This window comes from Notolabrus celidotus, chromosome 17 (genome assembly GCF_009762535.1).
Source record: "Notolabrus celidotus isolate fNotCel1 chromosome 17, fNotCel1.pri, whole genome shotgun sequence".
Classification (NCBI taxonomy): domain Eukaryota; kingdom Metazoa; phylum Chordata; class Actinopteri; order Labriformes; family Labridae; genus Notolabrus; species Notolabrus celidotus.
The window spans coordinates 19,703,351-19,724,042 of NC_048288.1; the positions used below are offsets into that span (position 1 = coordinate 19,703,351).

Consider the following 20,692-nt stretch of genomic DNA (forward strand, 5'->3'; position numbering starts at 1 on the left):
AATTTAGCTCACCTGGTAAAACGAAGGCTTTGTTCTCCACAGCTCAACCTCACACACCTGGTTTCAATTTCCATCCTCTGCCCAGCTAATGTCCAGTTCCCCATCATATTTTTTTCTTTTACCACAACAAGTTCTACAGTACAATAATGTCTTACATTTTAACACTACATATAACTCCTGACAAGAGCAACACCTGATTATCTCACCTGGTGGACAACAGTTTATCACGGTTATCTGAAGATGTCAAAAGCAGATATTAAGGAAAAAAACTGGCAACCAGAATACAGTATTTGACATATTGTGTGTAAATGTTGCAAGTCAAAGTCATGCATTTGAAATAGTTTTCTTTATTAGCATCAAAATATAAAGAAAGTGCCAGTAGTTAGAAAACTCATTATGCAAAAGCCGCTCCCACCAAACACGTACATGTGCACTGCATCCAGTCAAATGGTGCAAACAAGTGACTTAAGAGTTTTGTGTAGAGGAATGCAGCACATTGTTGTCATTGCTAAATGTTTCCTACTTCTTTCTACACCAGTCTAATGTGACAAGCTTGAATTGTAGCGATGTCCACCAGAAAAACTTTTCTACAGCCAGAGAGAAAGTAGTTGTTTTTCCTGTAAACATGTATGATGTTGGCTAGAATTTAAAAATATTTAAACAATGATAGCAGTGATGTTCCTATCCTGTGTTTAAACAGCCAGTTTGAGTGGAAGTGCCCACTTTTAAAAATACATCCTTTTAAATAGACGCTGCCTTTCTGGTTTCTCTTGGGTAATATTGGAGTACATGAAACACTCTTCTGTAGCTCATGTTGAGAGAGCGATGCTGTTTATAGTGAAAGCCAATGAATGTTGAGTATGCACTAAAAATAAGTTTAATGTACTCTATCATTACCTCAAATCTTTCACACAAACATACTCAAGTGGCACCAAATCCAAAACTTTAATGGTTTTAATATTCCTCTCTAATATCCAACATCATAGACAAGTACAATGCAAGAAAGTTAAAAACCTACCCAGTGGCAGAAAAGCTGCTAATCAATAAGCAAGAGCGTGACACTAAGGCACTAAGATCATGTGTACACATATGGCTCAATGACGTGCTGTGGCCTTTAATAGTGCCGTAAATATAATGTTATATGGATGATTAACAGCTTAACTCAAAAGCAAAGACTCATTTACTCATGAGGAAATCAAAATGCTAGTGCTTAGAAAACTGATCGGTGACTGCATTAAAAAAAGAAAAAAGAAAAGAAAAGTGTTCATGTAAATGACTGCAGATCTTCAACACACTGAAGGCCCAGTTCAACCTGTGTTGGACAAAAAGAACACTGCAAAAAATATGATGCAGGTGAAAAAAAAAGTTGTAACAAATCTCCCTGTTTTTCTTCACAGTGTAGCAGAACAGATACCTGTCGCAGGGTGGACTGAATGACAGTCTTGCATAAACTAAAGCCGTCAGTATTAGATAACCATTCCCCTTTTGAACGGCTGTCTTTGGAGTATTTCGGAGATAGTGCTGGTGGAGGGAGACTTAACTCATATCTAGTTCTTAAACTGGTAGAAAACAAATAAAATGCAAATTTATTTTATTGTTATACTGCAAGACCTGTAACGATAGATGTTATACCAAAACTGATTTTTTCATCTCCTGGTTTGTCGCTTCTTTATTTGAGAAAACTGTCGAGCTTTCTCTTGATGTTATCAAAGGAGTCCATTCCCATGTAGTCTGCCTGACCTTGCTCCCATTTCTGCTTCCGTTCCTCTGAAGACAGCTGGGGCCCGAGTGCGAAACCGCTGCTCTCACCCTGAGATAAAAAACAGAAGACACCAGAGTGATGCACAGATAATAAAAATGCACAGAACAGAAGTTGATCGCATTGTTATATGAAAGTTGTAGCCTTCCCGAATGAATGGCCGCAGGCAATCACATATTAAAGCTGTGATTTAAGATGAAGAAGATGGTAGCTCATTGTCATTGACTTCAAAGCTATAAACACACATATTTCATGATACTTGTTCACTCTTTAAATATAACATGTAACAGTACTGGAACTTATGAAAATGAACAGAAATAGAGAAAAGAAGTAAGTCAAACCAAAATATAGTTAAAGCTAAAGAGTCAAATAAATCAACGAACAGGCAGCAAACAGTAATCAAATCTCCATTTTCTAATAGGTTGGTTTCACCGCTCTTTGGAACATTCAGGGTATTCACCTCCACACATCCGGAGTAGAAAGGCTGGTCTCCATATTGCTCCTGCAGCAGCGGCACCACCTTGCTGGAGTACAGGGTCCACCAGTCGAGAAGGAAGGTGGGGTGTGCGCTGGCCTCATCCACGCTGCCTGAAAACTGTCTGGCTTTGGGGTCGAATGTGTAACTCCACGGCTTGGTCTTCCCCAGGAAATGGACCACCTTTGCGTTACCGCCATATCTGAAACGAGATCGAAAGAAAGTGAGGAAGACGTACAGATCATTATGTAAGAAAGTTTGTTGATCCTGAAATTGTCCAACATTTAAAGCAAGACCAGTGAAATTTTAACAATGTCCACTGTGGCTACAAAGATGAGCTCATAATAGGAATGTAACGATATATCCCAAGACAGTAAAAATAAATTAAAAAAATCGATACAAATAAGGGTGGATTAAAATCGATTCAACAAAATTTGTATCAGGATATTATTTTTAAACAGTTGAAGGCACTATCCACATTATACTCTACTTGTTCAACATCATTAAGGCTCTAGCTCTGCTATTGCACAGAAAATACTTGAAATTTACATCCCTAATTTAAAAGAGATTTACCCTATTTGTTTTAATATTTAATACTTTAATTTGGGAATTGTTCACTTTCCATTTCTCTATAATTGTTCTGAAATTTTCCAATAAGGTATTTTTGTACAGTGATATTAGTGTACAGTGGTTTTATTCAAGTTACAACACACCTTCAAAATGAAAAAGGATTACTTTGTTTACAAATAAATAAGAGGAAAATATATATTGCAACTGTCCATATCTGAGAATTGAAATACAATAGTTATTCAAATTTTGAGTTCAATCCAGCTTTCTTGAAAACTGTAGAGAATCGTGAGTGAATCGGATCGTGAACCAAAAATCGGGATTCGAATCGAATAGTGGGTCAAGTGTATCGTTACATCCCTAGTTGTTAAACTATCCTCTATCAGGTTACAAAAGTGTAAAGGGGTTATAAAGAAGGATGAGTGAAGAATAGTCAGACTCTACTAGAGTTTTTCGTTTGTTTTAGAACACCATTTTGAAAGGGTCAATAAAAAGCTAAAATCGGTCACACCTGACTTACATAAGCTGAAGCAGCAAAACTTGTAAAATTATCAAATTGATAAGTGTTTAATTTGCTATGACTGTTTACAAAAACAGGTTAATTTATCACTCTAAATTACCTGTCGGTGTGAGTGTGTGTGTGAATGGACGTCTGTCTCTCTGTTTTAACCCTGTGATAGGTTAGCGACCTGTCCAGGGTGTACCCTGCCTTCCGCCCAAAGCCAGCTGGGATAGGCTCCAGCACCCCTGTGACCCCTAACGGGATAAGCGGTCAAGATAAAGCAATGGATAGTGGATGGATGCATGTTTTAAAAAACACACACCAAAACATGTTGGATTATTTCTGTCCCTAAAGATACAGAAAGACTTAAAAACACATGGTAACATAAGCATGCCAGACCAGCAGGTGGCGATAATGAGTAGTTAGTCTGTCACGTGGAACATTGTGCTAAAGCCTAATGAGCATCTTCTTGAGCTAGCTGCAAATGTCAGCATTTGTTATTTAACCCTCCTGTTATGTTGCAGGTCAAATTGACCCATTTTAAAGTTAAAAAATAAAAATGTTTAAAGTATTATTTCGCATTTCTAATGTCACAGTGGATGAAAGGCTAGTGGTATTCAGAGGTTCCTTGCATCTTAGGTAATATATGCCTTAGAAACCAGCTAAATAATCTGGGCAGCATGTGACAGAAGAGGTGTCTCTTGTTAATTTATCAACATCACTTCATAAAAAATAAAAAAAAATTAAATGTAAAATAAAATAAACAAAAATCTATGTCATGTAAAACTATTGTATTTATATTTAGGGCTTTTCAATATACATTAAAGTTTTAACATGAATTTCATAACAAAACGAGAGTTATCCTCATTGAACCATGATCTGTGAGAATTAAAGAACACCATTGCACTAAATATTGATTTAAATGGTTAGTAATGGAGTTAATAATGAGATTTAAAAAATGTTTATTGGGATTTTTTTTGCATCAATAAATATCCCCTGGGTCAAGTTGACTGAGGAACATTATTGCTGTCCCTAAGAAACGAACATAACAGGAGGGTTAAATTGTGTACAGAGTGTTGAATTAAGAACTATTTTAATGTCAACATATCATTTCTCCTTTGCACTGCAGTAACATTGTGAATAACAGCTAGGTTTCCTTTTAAACATGTAATTAATCCTATCAGTACCGAGCAGATGTTTATGGTGCATGCACAACACATTAACAACGATTGCCCTGCCCAAGTTGAGGTAAAGTAAGATGTCATTGTTCTCCATAACCTTGATTTAGCTGTCCCCTGAAGACCAAGTTGTCAAAAATTTCTACCTTGGAAGGTGTTTTCCAAAACCTCCTTTTCAGTGACCTTAAACTGGGTTCAAGTGCCGATGTTAGTCCAAGATGATAAAAAAAAATGCCTATGCTGTTTATCTAAGGAAGACAATCATGATGACAGTGCAATACTTGCACATGTCATCTGCAGAAAGTTGTCTCAATTAATGAGACATGCATATTTTTATATAATTTATAAGAAAGTCAGCTCTATTTTCCCCTCACAACACAACACTTGTTTTATAACAAGACTTAATGATGCACTTTGTTGTTGTAGTAGCGGTGTTAGGTCATCCTGCTCATCCTGAACCGCGTAATATTAAAACTTGTGACTAAATCATAAACCCTGCCAAGCACAACAGAACGGGACATCTTCTCAGTATTGGCAAACAGCATATGTACACACAGAGGCTCGAGTCTGTCTCTGAAGGGGATTGTTTTTTGTTTGCCAGACCACATAAACAACTGTTGCTGACAACCACCAACAAGTCAATACGCGTTTATCACCCCGTCAACCTGGTTTGGACGCCAGGAAATGCCAAACCTATGAGCGTGTTAATGAGCCTGTTTCTATGCTGGAGAGTGGTTTGGATGCAGAGAGGCCTTGAGGCTAAGGGGAGAGGGCTTAAGACGGAGGGAGGGAGGGAGGGAGGGGGGGCACAATGACCAGTCCGGGTGGAGAACATAAAAGGTGTTTAAAAAAAAAAGACCTGGTCTATTTGAGGATTTGGTTTCAGCTGTTGGGAGCTCAGAGTGGATATCCAACCCCGCTCCGAGGCCTGCAGGGGGAGACTCCAGCAGAGCCGCTGGAATCTTATGGTTCATCTCACTTGTAACCTGATGTCATGTCACAGCGCGACATGTGACTTATGTGATGGAGGGTCTGCTTACTGCTTGGCCTTGTGTCTGATACCCAAGATTTAAGACACATTGGCCGACTCTCCGCTGTCACACTAAAACTGTCTTAATATGCAGTGATAGCTTAAACCGTAGAAACATACCTCTTATTATTGTGTGAGTGTTTCCCCTGAATTGACCTGACACTTACTGCTTGAATGCTGGAAGGTAGGTGTAGATGGCTATGCTGCTGAGGTTGTAGATGAAGGGGAGATGTTTGGTTATGTCGGCTGTTGCCCAGTTGTTGAAATAGCCATTCAAAACACCTTGGTCACCTCCTGCAACACAGAGGGGGACATACAAGTTAAAATACGCTGGCATTTGAACATCATAATGTACTAAGAAATACATTAAGTCAAAATACAGGTGCAACTCTGCAGCTCAAGCTGTGATGTAACTCTGAAATGTCTTTGAATGTTTTAAGGCTCAATACCGTTTCAACTTTATACTCATCTGAAGAACTCTGGTGAGCGTTACGATAAGATCTTCATTTCAAATTTACTTTGGGAGTCAATATAGTGTGTCAAAGAAAACTGAGTGGTTTGTGTGAGTTCATTTGCATCACATGCTGTGAGAAACACTGATATGGTTGCATAACAGCTAACTAAGCTTATGAAATGCTGCCTGCAAAATGCTTGGACTGGTTCAGCATATGATTGGATGGCGTTCCTGAAAGACGAAAAGCTTGGTGAGCATGCAGACAAAATGATCGCCCACCTGTGACAGCCTCATTAATTAGGCTTTCTGCTTGGTCTGCATTAAACCAGCAGAATGTTGAGATCAGTACAGACAAGATGACGGGAGAGGTTTTCTCACACATTCAGAGCCCTGGGCTACAGTCACTTCCTTCCATCCAAATTGCTCGAGTTATTTGAATTAGATTCAAGACTTACTTAGGAGAAGAGGCAGAGCTCAACAGGAGTCTCACTCCTTTTTTTTTTTTTTTTTTAATAATAATTTTATTTGTAGAGCACTTTTCAAAAAACAAGTTACACAGTGCTTTACATGGGCAGCAAAATAAAAACAGGCAGATCATAAAAACACACAAGTCAAGATAAAGAAATAAAACAGATTTTAAAATACCAAAAATTCCCCTAAAAGAACTCTTACGGAATACATTTATTTTAAAATATATATTTCTTAAGACTGTTAAAATAAAATTCTGATAAAATCCGGGAAGGCTCTGCGATAAAAGTGTGTTTTAAGAAGAAATTTAAAAGAGCTCACTGACTCAGCAGACCTGATCTCCTCGGGCAGATGGTTCCAGAGTGTCGGACCCCTCACTGCGAACGCTGTCCCCCTTTAGTTTTCATTTTTGTGTTAGGAATGCACAGTAAACCTCTGCTGAGGATCTCAGTGCACACGTCAGCTCGTAGGGTATTAAAAGGTCTGCTTTAAAGCTCGGAGCAAGTCCATGTAGAGCTTTAAAAGTAATCAGTAAAATCTTAAAATCAATTCTAAAACATACAGGGAGCCAGTGCAAGGAAGCTAAAACCGAAGAAATGTGGTCGGATTTTTTGGTTCTGGTTAAAACCCTGGCAGCTGAGTTCTGTACAGTTTGGAGACGATCCAGAGATTTGTTGTGAAGGCAGCTAAAAAGACTGTTACAGTAGTCCAGGTGTGAGGAGATAAAAGCATGTAAAATCATCTGTCTTTAAAAGTTATAACGGACCGAATTTTAGAAAAGCTTCTGGAGATGGTAAAAACACAACTGTACAAAAACATTCCACATGAAGTGGTGCATGTGCACAGCATGGACTGGCCGTAGCTGCACACATGGTAAAAGAGACGAGATGTACAGAACATGTCTGTCACATGTGCATTACTGTGACACTCTACTCTCACCGATGGCAACATTTCAAAAGATCATTCAGTTGCACAAAAGGTCTGGGGCTATATTTATATGCAGTATATAGGAGGACTGGGTTCTTGTGGTTCTTGTGGCTAATCCAGCACAGCAGTGAGGATTTATTCATCTCAAGATTTGACAAAAGATTGATCTGCTGCTGTTTGCTGAGTGATATACAATACTCTGTTAGGGGTCAAAATCTGGTCAGCAACAGCAGAAAGTGCCTATAGACTGCACAGTTATAGCCTGTTAGCTAACAGCAAAACCAACTTGTCTGCTCAACTGTTGCACCCACTTCTTTCTTGTTATTCAAGAGTGAAATAGTTGAAGGGATTTTCACATGAAAGACTGTACACCATGTTCTCTTGCAACTTCTGTATCATTTGGGGATGATAGAAGACAAAGTGAGATCTTGCCGTTCCCTTTGTTTTGGGGTAATCACACAATCCACTGTGTTCACCAGCTAGTTGCTAACTTTGTCCATCTGTCTGTCATGTGATGCTGGGCAGGTAGCCTCAAACATGCTGTGCTAGTTATGTGTGGAAACAATGCTGCAGAGAGCAATTCAATTTAACCAGATAGGTTAAGTTGAAAGGAACAAGATTAAAGCAATAGACTTAAAGACATAAACTTGAAGAGCTGAGTAAAAGGAGTTCTGATTATTCGTTGTTCCAATAGATTTGTTTGTGTAGCATCAAACAATCTTCAAAAACTGCAAGATCGTTTTGTTTATCTGATCGGTCATATGATATCCGACTGGCGCTCCTGTTCCAAAGTGCACCACAGGAAGAGGAGTCAGACTTGTGCCATTTAAGCACAGCATGCACACACCTCTTATCAGCCTAAAGTGACACTAGCACCCGTGTCAGAGCATCCCCACCATGTTGAAGCACTGTTTTTTCTAAACACATTATTGGAGCAAAACTAATTTTGAATGCAAAGCAATTACTGCAGATTTGCATAGATTTCTGCTCCATCCAAGTACAGTACAAGCATAATAAAATACATTATAATAGCTATGTGTTAGAGGCTGATTTCACCACACAGGTGTATCAGTGTACAGAGTCCAAAGGACAGCATGTTCAGTTAACCTAACTTACTCTTTTAAAAATGTGTATGTTCAAGTATTATTTTAGGTTCTGGTACAGAAATCTAGGTATTGCTTTTGGCACAATGTTTTTGTTTAGACATCCCAGCCCTGTTCATGACCACTCAACTCTAATTAATACAACTTGACACAAGTATTGTTCATTAACACCACCCTCTGGGTTAATATGCACTTTCAATTTGCACTTCAGTTGCTTGAGGGCTTGATACATTTAACTGCATTCCCCCACGCTTATAACTCCAATTCCAAAACAGATTGGCAGTTGTGTAAAATGTAAATAAAAACATTATTTGATGGTTTTCAAATCATTTTGCAAACCTTATACTGAATTCAAAATAGTGCCAACATCTCAAATGTTGAAACTGGAAAATACAGGCATATGATTTGGTATTTTTTTGCAGAAACATGCAGGGTCTTCCCCAAAAAGGGGCATTGTATGGATGGCAGCATATGTTGCTCCAAAACTTGTGTATATTGTTTAGCATTATTGGCACCAGATGTGTAAACTACTTCGAGCTCATTTAAGATGAACTGAGGTGGACCAGGAGAAGTCTGGCATTTCTGGAAATTTGCATGGCACAGTTGGAACCTACATGTGGATGCAGCAAAAACTGCGTTTAGGGACAAGGTCTTTTGGGCCCATGCAGTGATTTCCACTACAGAGTTGTGTCTGTTTTTAACGCAGTGCCGCCTGAGGGCTCGATGATCACAGCCATCCAGTATTGGTTTTTGGCCTTGTCACTTTTGTGCAGAGATTTCTCCAGATTCTCTGAATCTTTTAATAATGTTATGCACTGAAGACAATGAAATCCCCACATTCTTTACAATTTTATGCTGAGGATCATACTTCTGCAATAGCTGAATTATTTTGTTTACACAGTCTAACGGAGTGGTGAGCCTCTCACCAGCTTTGCTTCTGAAGCTCTCGAGTAGTAGGGACTTTTTATGGCGAGTCATATTTTTAACCTGTTGCAAATTAACAAAATAAGTTAAGAGATGTTTTGTTGTCCCTGCCCCAACTTTTTTAAAACGTGTGGGTGGCAACACATATGTTGTCTCTACACTACTTCCAGTTAAATGTAAGGTTTAAGGGGCACTGGTGGCCTAGCGGTCTAATTGCCCCACGTACAGAGGCTACAGTCCTCTTCGCAGGGGTCGCCGGTTCAATTCCCAGCCAGCCAACCATCTCCTGCACGTCTTCCCCCACTCTCTACTCCCCACATTTCCTGTCTCTCTTCAGCTGTCCTATAAAAAAAGCCCCCAAAAATATAACTTAAAAAAAAAAAAAAAAAAAAAGGTTTAAATAATTTTCAGACTATCAAAAGCAGTTTTTAATCAGTTTACACAGTGTCCCCATTTAACTCATGTTAAACTGGGGCATTGTGGTGGCAGTTGTTTTTATGTAAACAGAGCTCAGAGTTTGGGGTGCATTTGTTCTTAAATAGGTCAGATACGCTTCTAGTACACAAGCAGATCTGAATGAGACCTATCAGAACAGATTTTTGTCCAGTGAACATCTCCTCTGTTACATCATCCGGTCTGCTACTGACCAGCCAGACCACTGAATTTGAAGCCAGGCAAAGTCATGACGCAATCTCTTTGTCTATTCATGCTGAATCGCTTCACCTGGAAGCAAAATAGTCAGTCATTGGACTAACACTGGCACAAGATGAGATGTTGGCCTTTATTAGCACTTTCACATGAAGTTCCTAAAAGCACAGCCCCTGTACACTTTGTGAAACCGCAGACTGCTGCAGTTTAAAATAAACGCACATGTTGGCTGTTTGTCCAAAGCCACAACCTCACAGCCTCTAGAGGATTTCATAACTTCATATGGAGCAGAGGATCTTCATTTTGAGAGGATGAGAGGAGCTCAATAAGAATGAGCATCTAACTCTGCCAGTTTGTCTTGGCAGCCGGCTACAGTGGAGCTAAACATGAAGGGAAAGTGCCTCTGGGTTCAAACACGGAATTCAATTTCTTATTGTCTTCCCTCAGATTTTTCTCCAAAATCGACCGTGAAATAAAAAGAAACAGAGTGCTGCACATGTGAATCATGTATTCCTTGAAGATGAGTGGAAGTGAAATGCCAAAGGTCAAAGCAATTTAAACTCATACTTCAGTGAACATGAAGACCACATCCACGGCTATAAATAAGACAGCTTTATTCATTAGCATGCCATCAGGCATTCAGATTCCAGCATCACATTAAAATACTAGTTACAAGTAAATTAATATAATGATACTTTATTTGCTGTAAATATACGTGCCGTTATCTGTCTGTGGTTGTGTTTGAAACAGTCCTGCCAACAAAACAGTGTAGCTTCCAGAAAGAGTCGGCACTTGAAAGTGTTGGCTGCAAATCGGCAAACTAATTGGATTTTCCAATGAACTGTCCCTGATGGAATCTCGCACAGTATCACAGGGGGAGAGCAGCCTGTCATTCACATTCAAAGATGCTCAATACTACTAACAAGCACAAACAATGGCAGTTCCAAGCCCTACCAAGAGTTGTTTGTCTTGTTTATTCTACAACCATTTCCTTTGATAAGTAGAAATTTGAGAAAACAGGGAGGCTGTTTAGAGCTAAAGCAGCATGTACTCAAACCAGGTGCAATTTGAACCAATCAGATATACAGTATATCACAGGCATTGAAAGTCAGTAAAGACACTGGAACTAAGCCTTTGTTTCAGTCTAATTTCTAAGCTCCCTGTACGGCTTTGAATAACATGGTCTACGAAAACCTATCAGTGGTCTGTTTGGGTTAGCATAGTTAGGTTTAACCCTTTAGGAAGGGAAGTATAATATTTAAACATTGAACATTTTCAAACCTACACTGACATCTGTCTGGTTTTAAAGTTTTAAATGGGCTTTCCCCTAAATCATTGCTCAAATTTATAGAAAAAAAACCCCCAACACAATATGATAAATACTAGAGCACAAACTAGAGGGGACTGTGATGTACTGCGACGAATAACCAAATTCAGCCAAATGATAGTGTCTGTCAGAGGCACACAGTCCTGGAATAAACCACCAGCTCACATTTGGGAGCTTGAGAACTATGGTACCCTTAAATAAATAGTTAAACATTAAAGGTGACATATCACGCTTTTTTCATCAATATATATTGGTCTAAGAGGTCCCCAAAACATGTCTTTAAAGTTTATGCTCAAAAAAACACTTTGAAATTTGATTTTGGCATGCCTGAAAAGTCCTCTTCTTCAGTCCTCCTCAGAACACTCTGTTTTCCCTCTGACCACGCCCCCTCCGGAAGTGGATGTGCCCTCGGCTCTCCGGCACGTTGATCTAATGTTTACATGTTGGCTGAATATACACGGCTGCTCAGAGATCGCGTTACTTCAACCCTCTGAATCTGATCCAGAATCTGATCCTGACGGAGAGGCGCCTGTAGCAGGTCCTTTATGAAGGATTGGTCACAGATTTAGTGTTTCTTGTTGTTTTATTTATCAGTATGTAGACGTGTGTCTTGGTACACAGCTACGAACATGTAGCTATGTGGCTATGCTAACTAGCGCTAGCACTTATCCATGATAAATAAAAATCATCCACTAGATCTTCAAATCTGCAGACGTGGGGAGTAAAACCGACCTCTGCCAGAAAGGCAGCAGGACCTTTTATGAAGGATTGGTCACAGATTCTGTGTTTCTTGTTGTTTTATTTGTCAGTATGTTGACGTGTGTCTTGGTACACAGCTACAGCTACGACATGTAGCTATGTAGCTATGCTAACTAGCGCTAGCACTTATCCATGATAAATAAAAATCATCCACTAGATCTTCAAATCTGCAGACGTGGGGAGTAAAACCGACCTCTGTGTTTATTAAGACAGCCTACAACTAGCATGCCTCCCTCCTAAGCTCCTTGTTAGCACACATTTGTGCAGGTAATGAAAAACGGAGGAGGGATTCAGTATTATTTTATACAGTCTATGGGCTGAACAAGCTCCGAGCTCTGACTCCGTGACAGACCGGATATTGTTGTTACGTAACAAAAACACGGAAGTCTGAAACGGCTCGTTTGCTGGTCTGTAGACATGCCAGGGACACATATTTCAGGTAAAGAACCATTAAAAAGTCAATTTTGCATGATAGGTCACCTTTAAAAACAAACCAGTCTTGTACTCATGGTCTGTTTTCTCACTTGATGCTCGTTCCTGGGAGCTTTGGCCTCACCTTCCATCCTGTTTGTATAATATCACAAACATTTTGTATGTAAAATCTATTTGCAAGTCAGTTCGTGTAGTGTCCTGTTAACTGTTTTGTGACATCCTGTAGTTTTAAAACTTGTTTTATGTTTTATGCGAGTACCTGCCTTAGGACTACGGATTCAATATCTTATTGTGCTAATTCCAGCATATTTACATTGAGGCACACTGTTGAAATGTTGATTAATGTGCATTGTCCTAGTCAAATAAACTCAAATTAATCATGTGATTATGTCATGATTACTTTGTCAGAACATATTTTCAGTATTTTGCATAAGCTTAAGTAGAGTGTTTGAGGATTAAAGATACATCTTTAAAAGGTGTTTCAATTTAACTGCTTGACCAGCTGAGTAGTGACAATATGTTTTACAGCTGTAATCAGTCTCTTTGTTCCAACCTAGGCTCTTGTTTGAATAATTTGACAAGTCAAGTGTATCCTTTATAAATATAAAAAAAAGTATTTGAGGCCAAAGTTCTACATTGTGTAATAGAGACGGTTGCTTTACACACAAACATTGTCGAATAGTTGAGCTCAGTGCTGTTTTACAAAGCTTATTGTGAATGAATGGAAGTCATGTTAGATAATCTGTTCCTTTCAAAATGTTTTATAAAGAAATAGTTGGTTGAAGTGTTTGAGAATTTAAGCAATGCTCTAAATCTGCTGTACTTGATGTTGTAAACTAAAAGTCTTCTCTCCAGCAGCTGATCTGAGCGGAGCTGTTCTGTAAACCTGATCTGGAGCCAAGATGACGACCACAATTCAGTTACAGTACGTCTCGCTGGGAAGAGCTGCTGAATGTCAACCAGAGCCCTGTGCAAAACAGGGCCTCTCAAATTTAACCCCCACCCTGCTACGGTGAACCCCTGAGAATAACTCAGCTGAGAGAGCTGGACAGTGTGTGACAGGAGGGCCTTGTGCCCAGGCACCAGGCTTTATGAATGCCTTACTTAGACCTAAAGATAAACAAAGTGGGTTTAACATCACGTTACCCAGAACTTGATGTTACGCAAAGCAGCAATATTTGTTTAGGACTGAAAAAGACTGATGACATCAATATTAAGTGTTGGTAAACCACAAACACTCGCAACTCTACAGATTCCTCTTCTTCAGCAGTTTGTCACCGACAATGAAATAAGTAATGAGTATTGGAGGTACACTTCCAAATGACACAAATAGATGTTCTAAAAGGTAACAGAAATAATTTGTAAAAGATTGTTTTTTGCTACATTACTGAATTAAGAAAGTTGGAAATATTTTCTAAATACATTTATTCAACTACATGTTGACTTTTATACTGGAAAGTTAAAAATTAAGCTAAAAGAAGAAGGTGGTTATCTTAGCTTAGCATAAAGACTTGAAAAATTCAAGGAAATATCCAAAGATTGTTCTTTGAAAGAGAGGGGGGTTATAACTTAAGAGGGAAGTTAAGTTTAAAGATGGTGAGTGTTCGAACCACAAGGAAAAGTTTTTGTATTTCAGTCTGTGGTGTAAAACTGGAACAGTCTCAACATGGAGCTACAGCAATGTCAGAAGATAATCCAGTTCAGGAAGAGGTATGAAGAAATTATTTTCATGGTAGGTACAAGGAGGAAGCCAAGTGTTGATAATCACGAGGGGTTTACTTTTGATTGTTGGTGTAAATATGAAGATTTGACTTGTGGGAGTGCACTAGTATAATGCCAGATAATAGTGAATAAAGGGGTAGGATAAGTTAAGTTTTAACTTCTTCCTACTCCTTTTCACACACGTAAAGTAAAATGTTTCAGTGCTTGCTAATATTGATTTTGTTTCTTTAGTATATATATATATTTTTTTCTTGCATGTTTGTATAACTATTTCCTCTTTTCTACCTGTGTGCTTTTTTTTTTTTTTTTTTTTTTTTTTTTTTTTACTTTTACATGTTCTAAATAAAGACATCAAATAAAATAAAAAATAAATAAAAAATGCATGGGTCATTGCAAGTTAAAAAACAAACTAACATCTTTCATGTTCACTGGTGACATTTTTCTGTTCAATTTATTCCAACCAAGCACATAAAAGGATCAATTTTTTGGATTTATTGATGGTATCTTACTCCTTAGGATTATCAATGTTCTTGTTCAAAAGTAAAAATGTGCAGTTCTTTAGCCTTCTTTAGCCCAAGCCTTTGCGGTGGCTACACCCACACTGTGGAACAGTCTGCCTCCTGATATAAGGCATGCTCAGACACTTTAGAATTTTAAATCCCTACTTAAAACGCACCTCTTTGCACTGGCTTTTAACACCTAGTGAGCGGGACAGCCTACATTTTATTTTTATTTTTATCTATTGTGGCTTTTTTCTTGTTATCTATTGTGTTTTTAATATCGGTTCTTTTTAAATTACTATTTGTTTTTATTGATTGTGTTTTTTTAAGCTTGTACAGCACTTTGGCAAACTGTTGTTTTTTTAAATGTGCTATAGAAAGAAAGTTGACTTGACTTTAGAGGTCTTTGTTTTTTCTAAAGAAAGTAAAGCTGCAACTAAATACTACAATCATAGATTAAACCTGTGTGTCATCATTGCAAATTCCAAGAGCCCCAAGTGATGTCTTTAAATTATTTTTCAACAGGAAAAACTCCAACCTGAGATCAAAAATAACTGGCACAATGTGCTCAGCACAACTTACCATCAAAGCTGCCGTGTTCCGTACAATACTGAAGCAGTTTGCCGTAAGTCTCGTTGGAAGGACGAAAAACGAACACACCGGAGTTGAAGCAGTCAGGCCAACCGGGGTCAGGAGCAGCCGACAACTCTTCCCGGTCAAACAGCTCATCTATATTTGAGAGCACCTAGGATGCAGACACAAACATGTTCACGCATGCGCACTTGTAAAAACATCTGGAATTTTTAGAGCCAATTTTTTTTTCTCACCAGTGTGTCTGCATCCATGAAAACACATTTGGAGTAATGTGTCAGCGTCCAGCAGTGGAGCTTGGTGAAGGTGACACCCAGATCAGGCCTTTTCATCATGGCAAGGTGCGCCGTGTCGCCACTGTCCAGCACGTTCACCACCCTCACCTCGTCAAAGATCCTCTTCAGCACACACCTAAAAGATTTACAAAGATGATTCATTATCAACAACCCAAGGGAAAAACAAGAATAGACAAAACCTCCATAGCAGGTGTTAATCAGAAATGTTGCACCACTGGTTGGTGGTTCTCACTGGCATGGATCTGACACATGTGGACCAACGAGAGCCACCAGCTTCTTGGAAGTGTTGTGGTTGCGGAGGGACTTGCCCAAAACCATGGCACCACGAGCATAGCTGTCATTGGTAGCCAACGTCACAAAAGCCTGGTCTGTGGAGGATGAAGACACAAGAGACTTAAACATATGAAAAACACTGAATAAGAAAGTAGCCCAAAATAATTCAACAAGTATCTTTAAGCCTTCAATTTTAAAATAGTAGTATGCCTGGTTAGTTCCATTGATGCTGAAAAAAAACCTACAATATCTCCAACTTAATCAAGCAACCAATTCTTACTTTTTTAAACAACCTTTTGTGTGCTTAATGAAAAAATGGCTCACTTGTTTTAAGAAAACTAACACTTAAGGTGCCAGTATCAGCCAGAGTCTCATTAAGGTGCGTTTTATTTGCAGCAAGGCGCCTTTTCTGTACCACAACTTCTGATGGCAGGCAGGAAAATCAGTCAGCTAACTGCCAAGTCATGTTTCAGAACAATGACTAGCCTGTGAGAGAACATATAAAATGGGATGATGAAGTCAGCATGGCCACTGAGGAGGTTGTGAGACTGTGGGCCAGCTATGAATCCCATTTGGCTTGCAAACTTGTTGGTACTGCACCACCACAAATGGGAAAATGTGCAATTTGTACACAGGACTAATGGGGCTTAATGTTCCATAACTTTGGGCCAGTCAAAGTTTAGAGTTGCCAGGAAAAGTTGTGACTTCTCCCTGGCTGTGACTGCCACACCCCCTTTCTCCCAAACTGTACTTTTCGTTTGGTACATAGAGTGCTGTAGTGTCATGATGCATTAAAAAAAAAAAAAAAAAGGGAAAATAGTTCAACCACAGTCCGCAGTGTACAGTACATGCTGTACACGCCCCTGTCAACTTCCTCCAAGCAGACTGCACCACAAATTGACATACAGTTTACACAGTGTTGCCAAAACTGAGAGTAGGGTTGCCAACTGTCCTGTATTAGCCGGGACATCCCGTATATTGGGCTAAATGGGTTTGTTTCATTTCTCTTTGATGGCCATTAAATGGTCAGACTCAAGAAACAAATGCAGCACAGAGCTGCCTACAAATATCTGTAAACTGTGACTTTTCATGTAAGGACTTCTCTCTGGCTGTGCAAAAGGACAAACGACTGCTTGAGTCAGTCAAGAGCAGCAAAGAGTATCCATGGAAAAAGTACATTTGGTGAGTCATACTCCTCTTTTGCATTTAATTTTACTTTTGATGTAAAGAGCCAAATTGTGGTTTCTTTGAGGTGTATTCATATGAGGTTACATAATGTTACAGTTAGGATTAAAGGGACTACACAGACTTTCTGCATTTCCAGTTGAATCAGAATCAGAATCAGAATATGCACTGAATTCACACATCATGCTCACACCACCATGGCACCGTGCACCTGTCCCTTATTTAGTAGTGAGAAAGTTGGCAACCCTAACTGAGAGTCAAGGACCTAAACTAAAGCAAGATTTCATTTTAAAGTTTAGCTATACAGAAAAAAAAAAAGAAGATGCCCAACAAAAGCAGGATCCAATAATGCCCTCTGACAGGGAACATGATACAAAAGTTTCTCAAAGGCTAATAGGTTGTCAAAGAATAAGTTACATGCTCATTTATGGCTGTCAAATGTAGTTATCATGTTTCAAATATGGCTGCCAACTTCATGCCTACAAGTTAGCTGGTGGTCCCATATGATGGACAGCTTTACACACATGGAGACAGAATGTTCTTTTGCTCTGCCCACTTCAGGAGGCTGCAATTGCACAGACATTTCAGCAAACAGCAAAGAGTGAATGGAAGCAGCTTCAACGACAGCGTGTTTTCATTTCAGCTTACAAGCAGGAAAAGTTTGCAAGAACTAAAAACTTTACAGAAAAGACAATCTGGCTTTTTGGTGGAGAGAGACTGTGCAGCCGGGTGTAACGGGTCGAAGGGGTAAAATGTTACATACCTGCCATGACTGAAGAAGAAGTTGAAGCTACTTTGTAGCCTGGACTTGACGACACTGCAGCTTAGCGTGCAGAGAAGGACTGCCTGAATATACAGAGGAGGATTTATACTAGTATGACAGTAGCAAGTCGCAGCGTCACGTGATGCGTCTCCACACACACCCACCTGCTCCTAACACGAGACTCCACACCCCCCTGTAGGTCAGGGGGTTCAGCTATTCACAGATTTACAGGAACTTCATGTAAAAGTAGAGTCTGAATGCACTTCATTTATTGATAACTTTGCTTTATTCCTTGTTTTTTTATTTTCTTCTGCTCGTGAGTCAGGGGGAAAACCTTCCCTGGAGTCCCACATAATCCACATTCCCAAGTCCACATTCTCCAGCCCTGACCTTTACAACAACTGCACTGTAGCCCCCCCTTGTCTGGTGTCATTTTCCCTCGCGATGACAATGTAAAGATGGTGATGATGCTGTGATGAAGTGCAGAGATTGGGAACATGATGTTCCCTAAATATACATTTTAAATTTTGCCGCCATCTGGTGGAACCCAGGTGATACAGCAAGACTGTGTGAAGACAAACAGGGGCAGTTGTGTTGTGTGTTGTGAAGCCCTCCTGGTCATCTTGTACTGTATGACACAACAGGGGATTATTTTTAGTGCTCTCTGTGGAGCTTTGCAGTTCATTCCCAGAGCAAGTGGTGAAGTGTTACTTTTAGAGATGGGAATTCTATTTTTATTTTTATTTTTTATTTAAAGCTGCTGTGAGGAACTTTTGATCTATATCAATTTTGGCACGCCATTGTGGACAAAGTGATACCTCTTAATTCTTGTTCTGTACATGCGAAAGTAGTGTTTTCAACAAAAACCTCACCCTGCTGTCTTTTAACAGACATATTTGTCACTCAATGTGATTATTTGCCATGAAAACAGACGAAAAAGGGTGTTTCTAAAGCCAAATGTCAATCATGTGGTCTGACACCTACCCCCTCTGAGCAGTTTAAGGTATTAAAAATGACAACAGAGAAGGTATCAGTGTTGTTGTTTATGGTTTTGTTTGCTTTTGAAGGTCATAAAGAGGCATCACTGTTGGTTTCAGTCTGTTTCTCAGCTAGTGAAAAACTCCTCATAGTGCCTTTAACCTTTATTTTACCAGTAATAGTCCCATTGAAGGTACATTTCGATCAAGAGTTCCGGGGTCTTTTAGCCCCCAGAACTACTTTACCAAGAACTAAAAGGTTCCTGTGCCCCCATTGTTGTCTCCATTTTGACCGAGGGCTGAAGTCCCAGTTAGATTGTGCAAATCAGGCCAGTGATGAATGGAGAAAAAAAATGATATTAAATAATATTTTGAAATCTTAATAAAAAACTAAAGGCATTTTCGAAAGCAGGAACTTTACCCCTGAACTACGTGCGTTTCGACCGGAGGAACCAGGGTCTAAATTTAGTTCATGGGTAGATAATCTCCCCCCTGTAAAGCCCCTGCTTGGGGGGGTAGTACTTTTCAAAGGTCCTGGTACTTTCGGTTGAACGTAACAGTGTTTGTGGAGTTTACACAGTTGTTGAAACACAGAGGGAGTTCCTGGGAATGCATACTAGTTTAGTTTTTAATTAAGATTTCAAAATATTATTTTATATTATTTTTTTTCCTCCATACGTCACTGGCCTGATTTGTACAATCTACCCGGAACTTCAGCTCGTGGTCGAAACGCAGACAACAATGGGGGCACAGGAACCTTTTAGTTCCGGGGAAAGTAGTTCTGGGGGCTAAAAGACCTTGGAACTCTTGGTCAAAATGCACCTTAAACTAATATGTATTTCAAGGAACTCCCTCTGTGTTTCAACAACTGTGTAAACTCCACACACCATTACGTTCAATCAAAAGTCCCAGGACCTTTGAAAAGTACTACCCCCCAAGCAGGTGCTTTTCAGGGGGGAGATTATCTACCCCTAAAATAAATTTAGACCCTCGTTCCTCCGGTCGAAACGCACATAGTTCAGGGGTTAAGTTCCTAGTTCTGGGGTAAAATTCCTGCGGTGGAAAAAGGCCATGAGATGCAAAGCCTCTTTTACAGGGGAGTCCTGGCCAAGACAGCAGCATACAAAGTTTCACAAAGAGAACAAGACAAAACATATAATAACAAGAAACTAATACATCAATGAATAAGCTAGCAGTGTTAAGCTCTAAAAACATGTGCACAAGCTGATCAGATGATCCTTTATCCTAGTTTTAAAATCCTCCAATCGAATTAAAGAATCCAGTTTCAGGTGACCTTGAAGCTCAAACCAAGATAAGGGAGCAAAGACATTAAAAGCACTTTTACCAAAGACAGAGCAAGTTCGAGGAATGACAAAAATAATTTGTCCATGGGACCGAAGATTACAGCCACTGACAACTTTAGGAGTCAATAAGAGCATAGATAAGACGGCAGCTCCTGGAGTACGGCCTTATAAAGAAAGACATGCCTTAGGGGGGTGAATTCAGCTCTTCATGCTGATCTTTTGTACACTAAAACAAACAGGGTAAGACACTCAGGCTTGAAGAGAAAAATACAATTTAGGAATAATTTAAAAGTGTATTTCTGTTGTTACAGAATCAGTCATTGAAGTTTATGTTTTCACCGTCTGCTTCACAAATGTGTGCCAGTGCTGTTAAACTCCCTGCTGCTCTTTGGCTCCTTTATTTTCTCCACTCGGGCAGATGCTTGGCAGAGTGGAGACGCTGCCAAGGAGTACTCTGTGGTCGTCACGTACTGTGCTGCTGGGCTAAATATCTTAAAAGACTGATACCCCCACCCACCCGCTGGAATA

General features: G+C 39.4%; 1 protein-coding gene across 2 annotated transcripts; it reads right to left on the reverse strand.

Moving 5' to 3' along the window:
- Nucleotides 1-926: 926 nt before the first annotated feature.
- On the reverse strand, nucleotides 927-18,016 carry gyg1b (glycogenin 1b). Of its 2 annotated transcripts, XM_034706178.1 has the most exons (7): nucleotides 17,884-18,016; nucleotides 15,895-16,030; nucleotides 15,603-15,777; nucleotides 15,358-15,520; nucleotides 5,679-5,805; nucleotides 2,220-2,436; nucleotides 927-1,810 (listed from the first exon to the last, which is right to left on the reverse strand). In XM_034706178.1, the coding sequence occupies exons 1-7, from the start codon at nucleotides 17,888-17,890 to the stop codon at nucleotides 1,670-1,672; spliced, it is 966 nt and encodes a 321-aa protein (XP_034562069.1). In that variant the 5' UTR covers nucleotides 17,891-18,016; the 3' UTR covers nucleotides 927-1,669. The 2 variants fall into 2 exon arrangements, with proteins under 2 accessions (XP_034562069.1, XP_034562070.1); XM_034706179.1 differs by lacking the exon at nucleotides 17,884-18,016 and having other exon boundaries at nucleotides 15,875-16,012.
- Nucleotides 18,017-20,692: the final 2,676 nt, after the last annotated feature.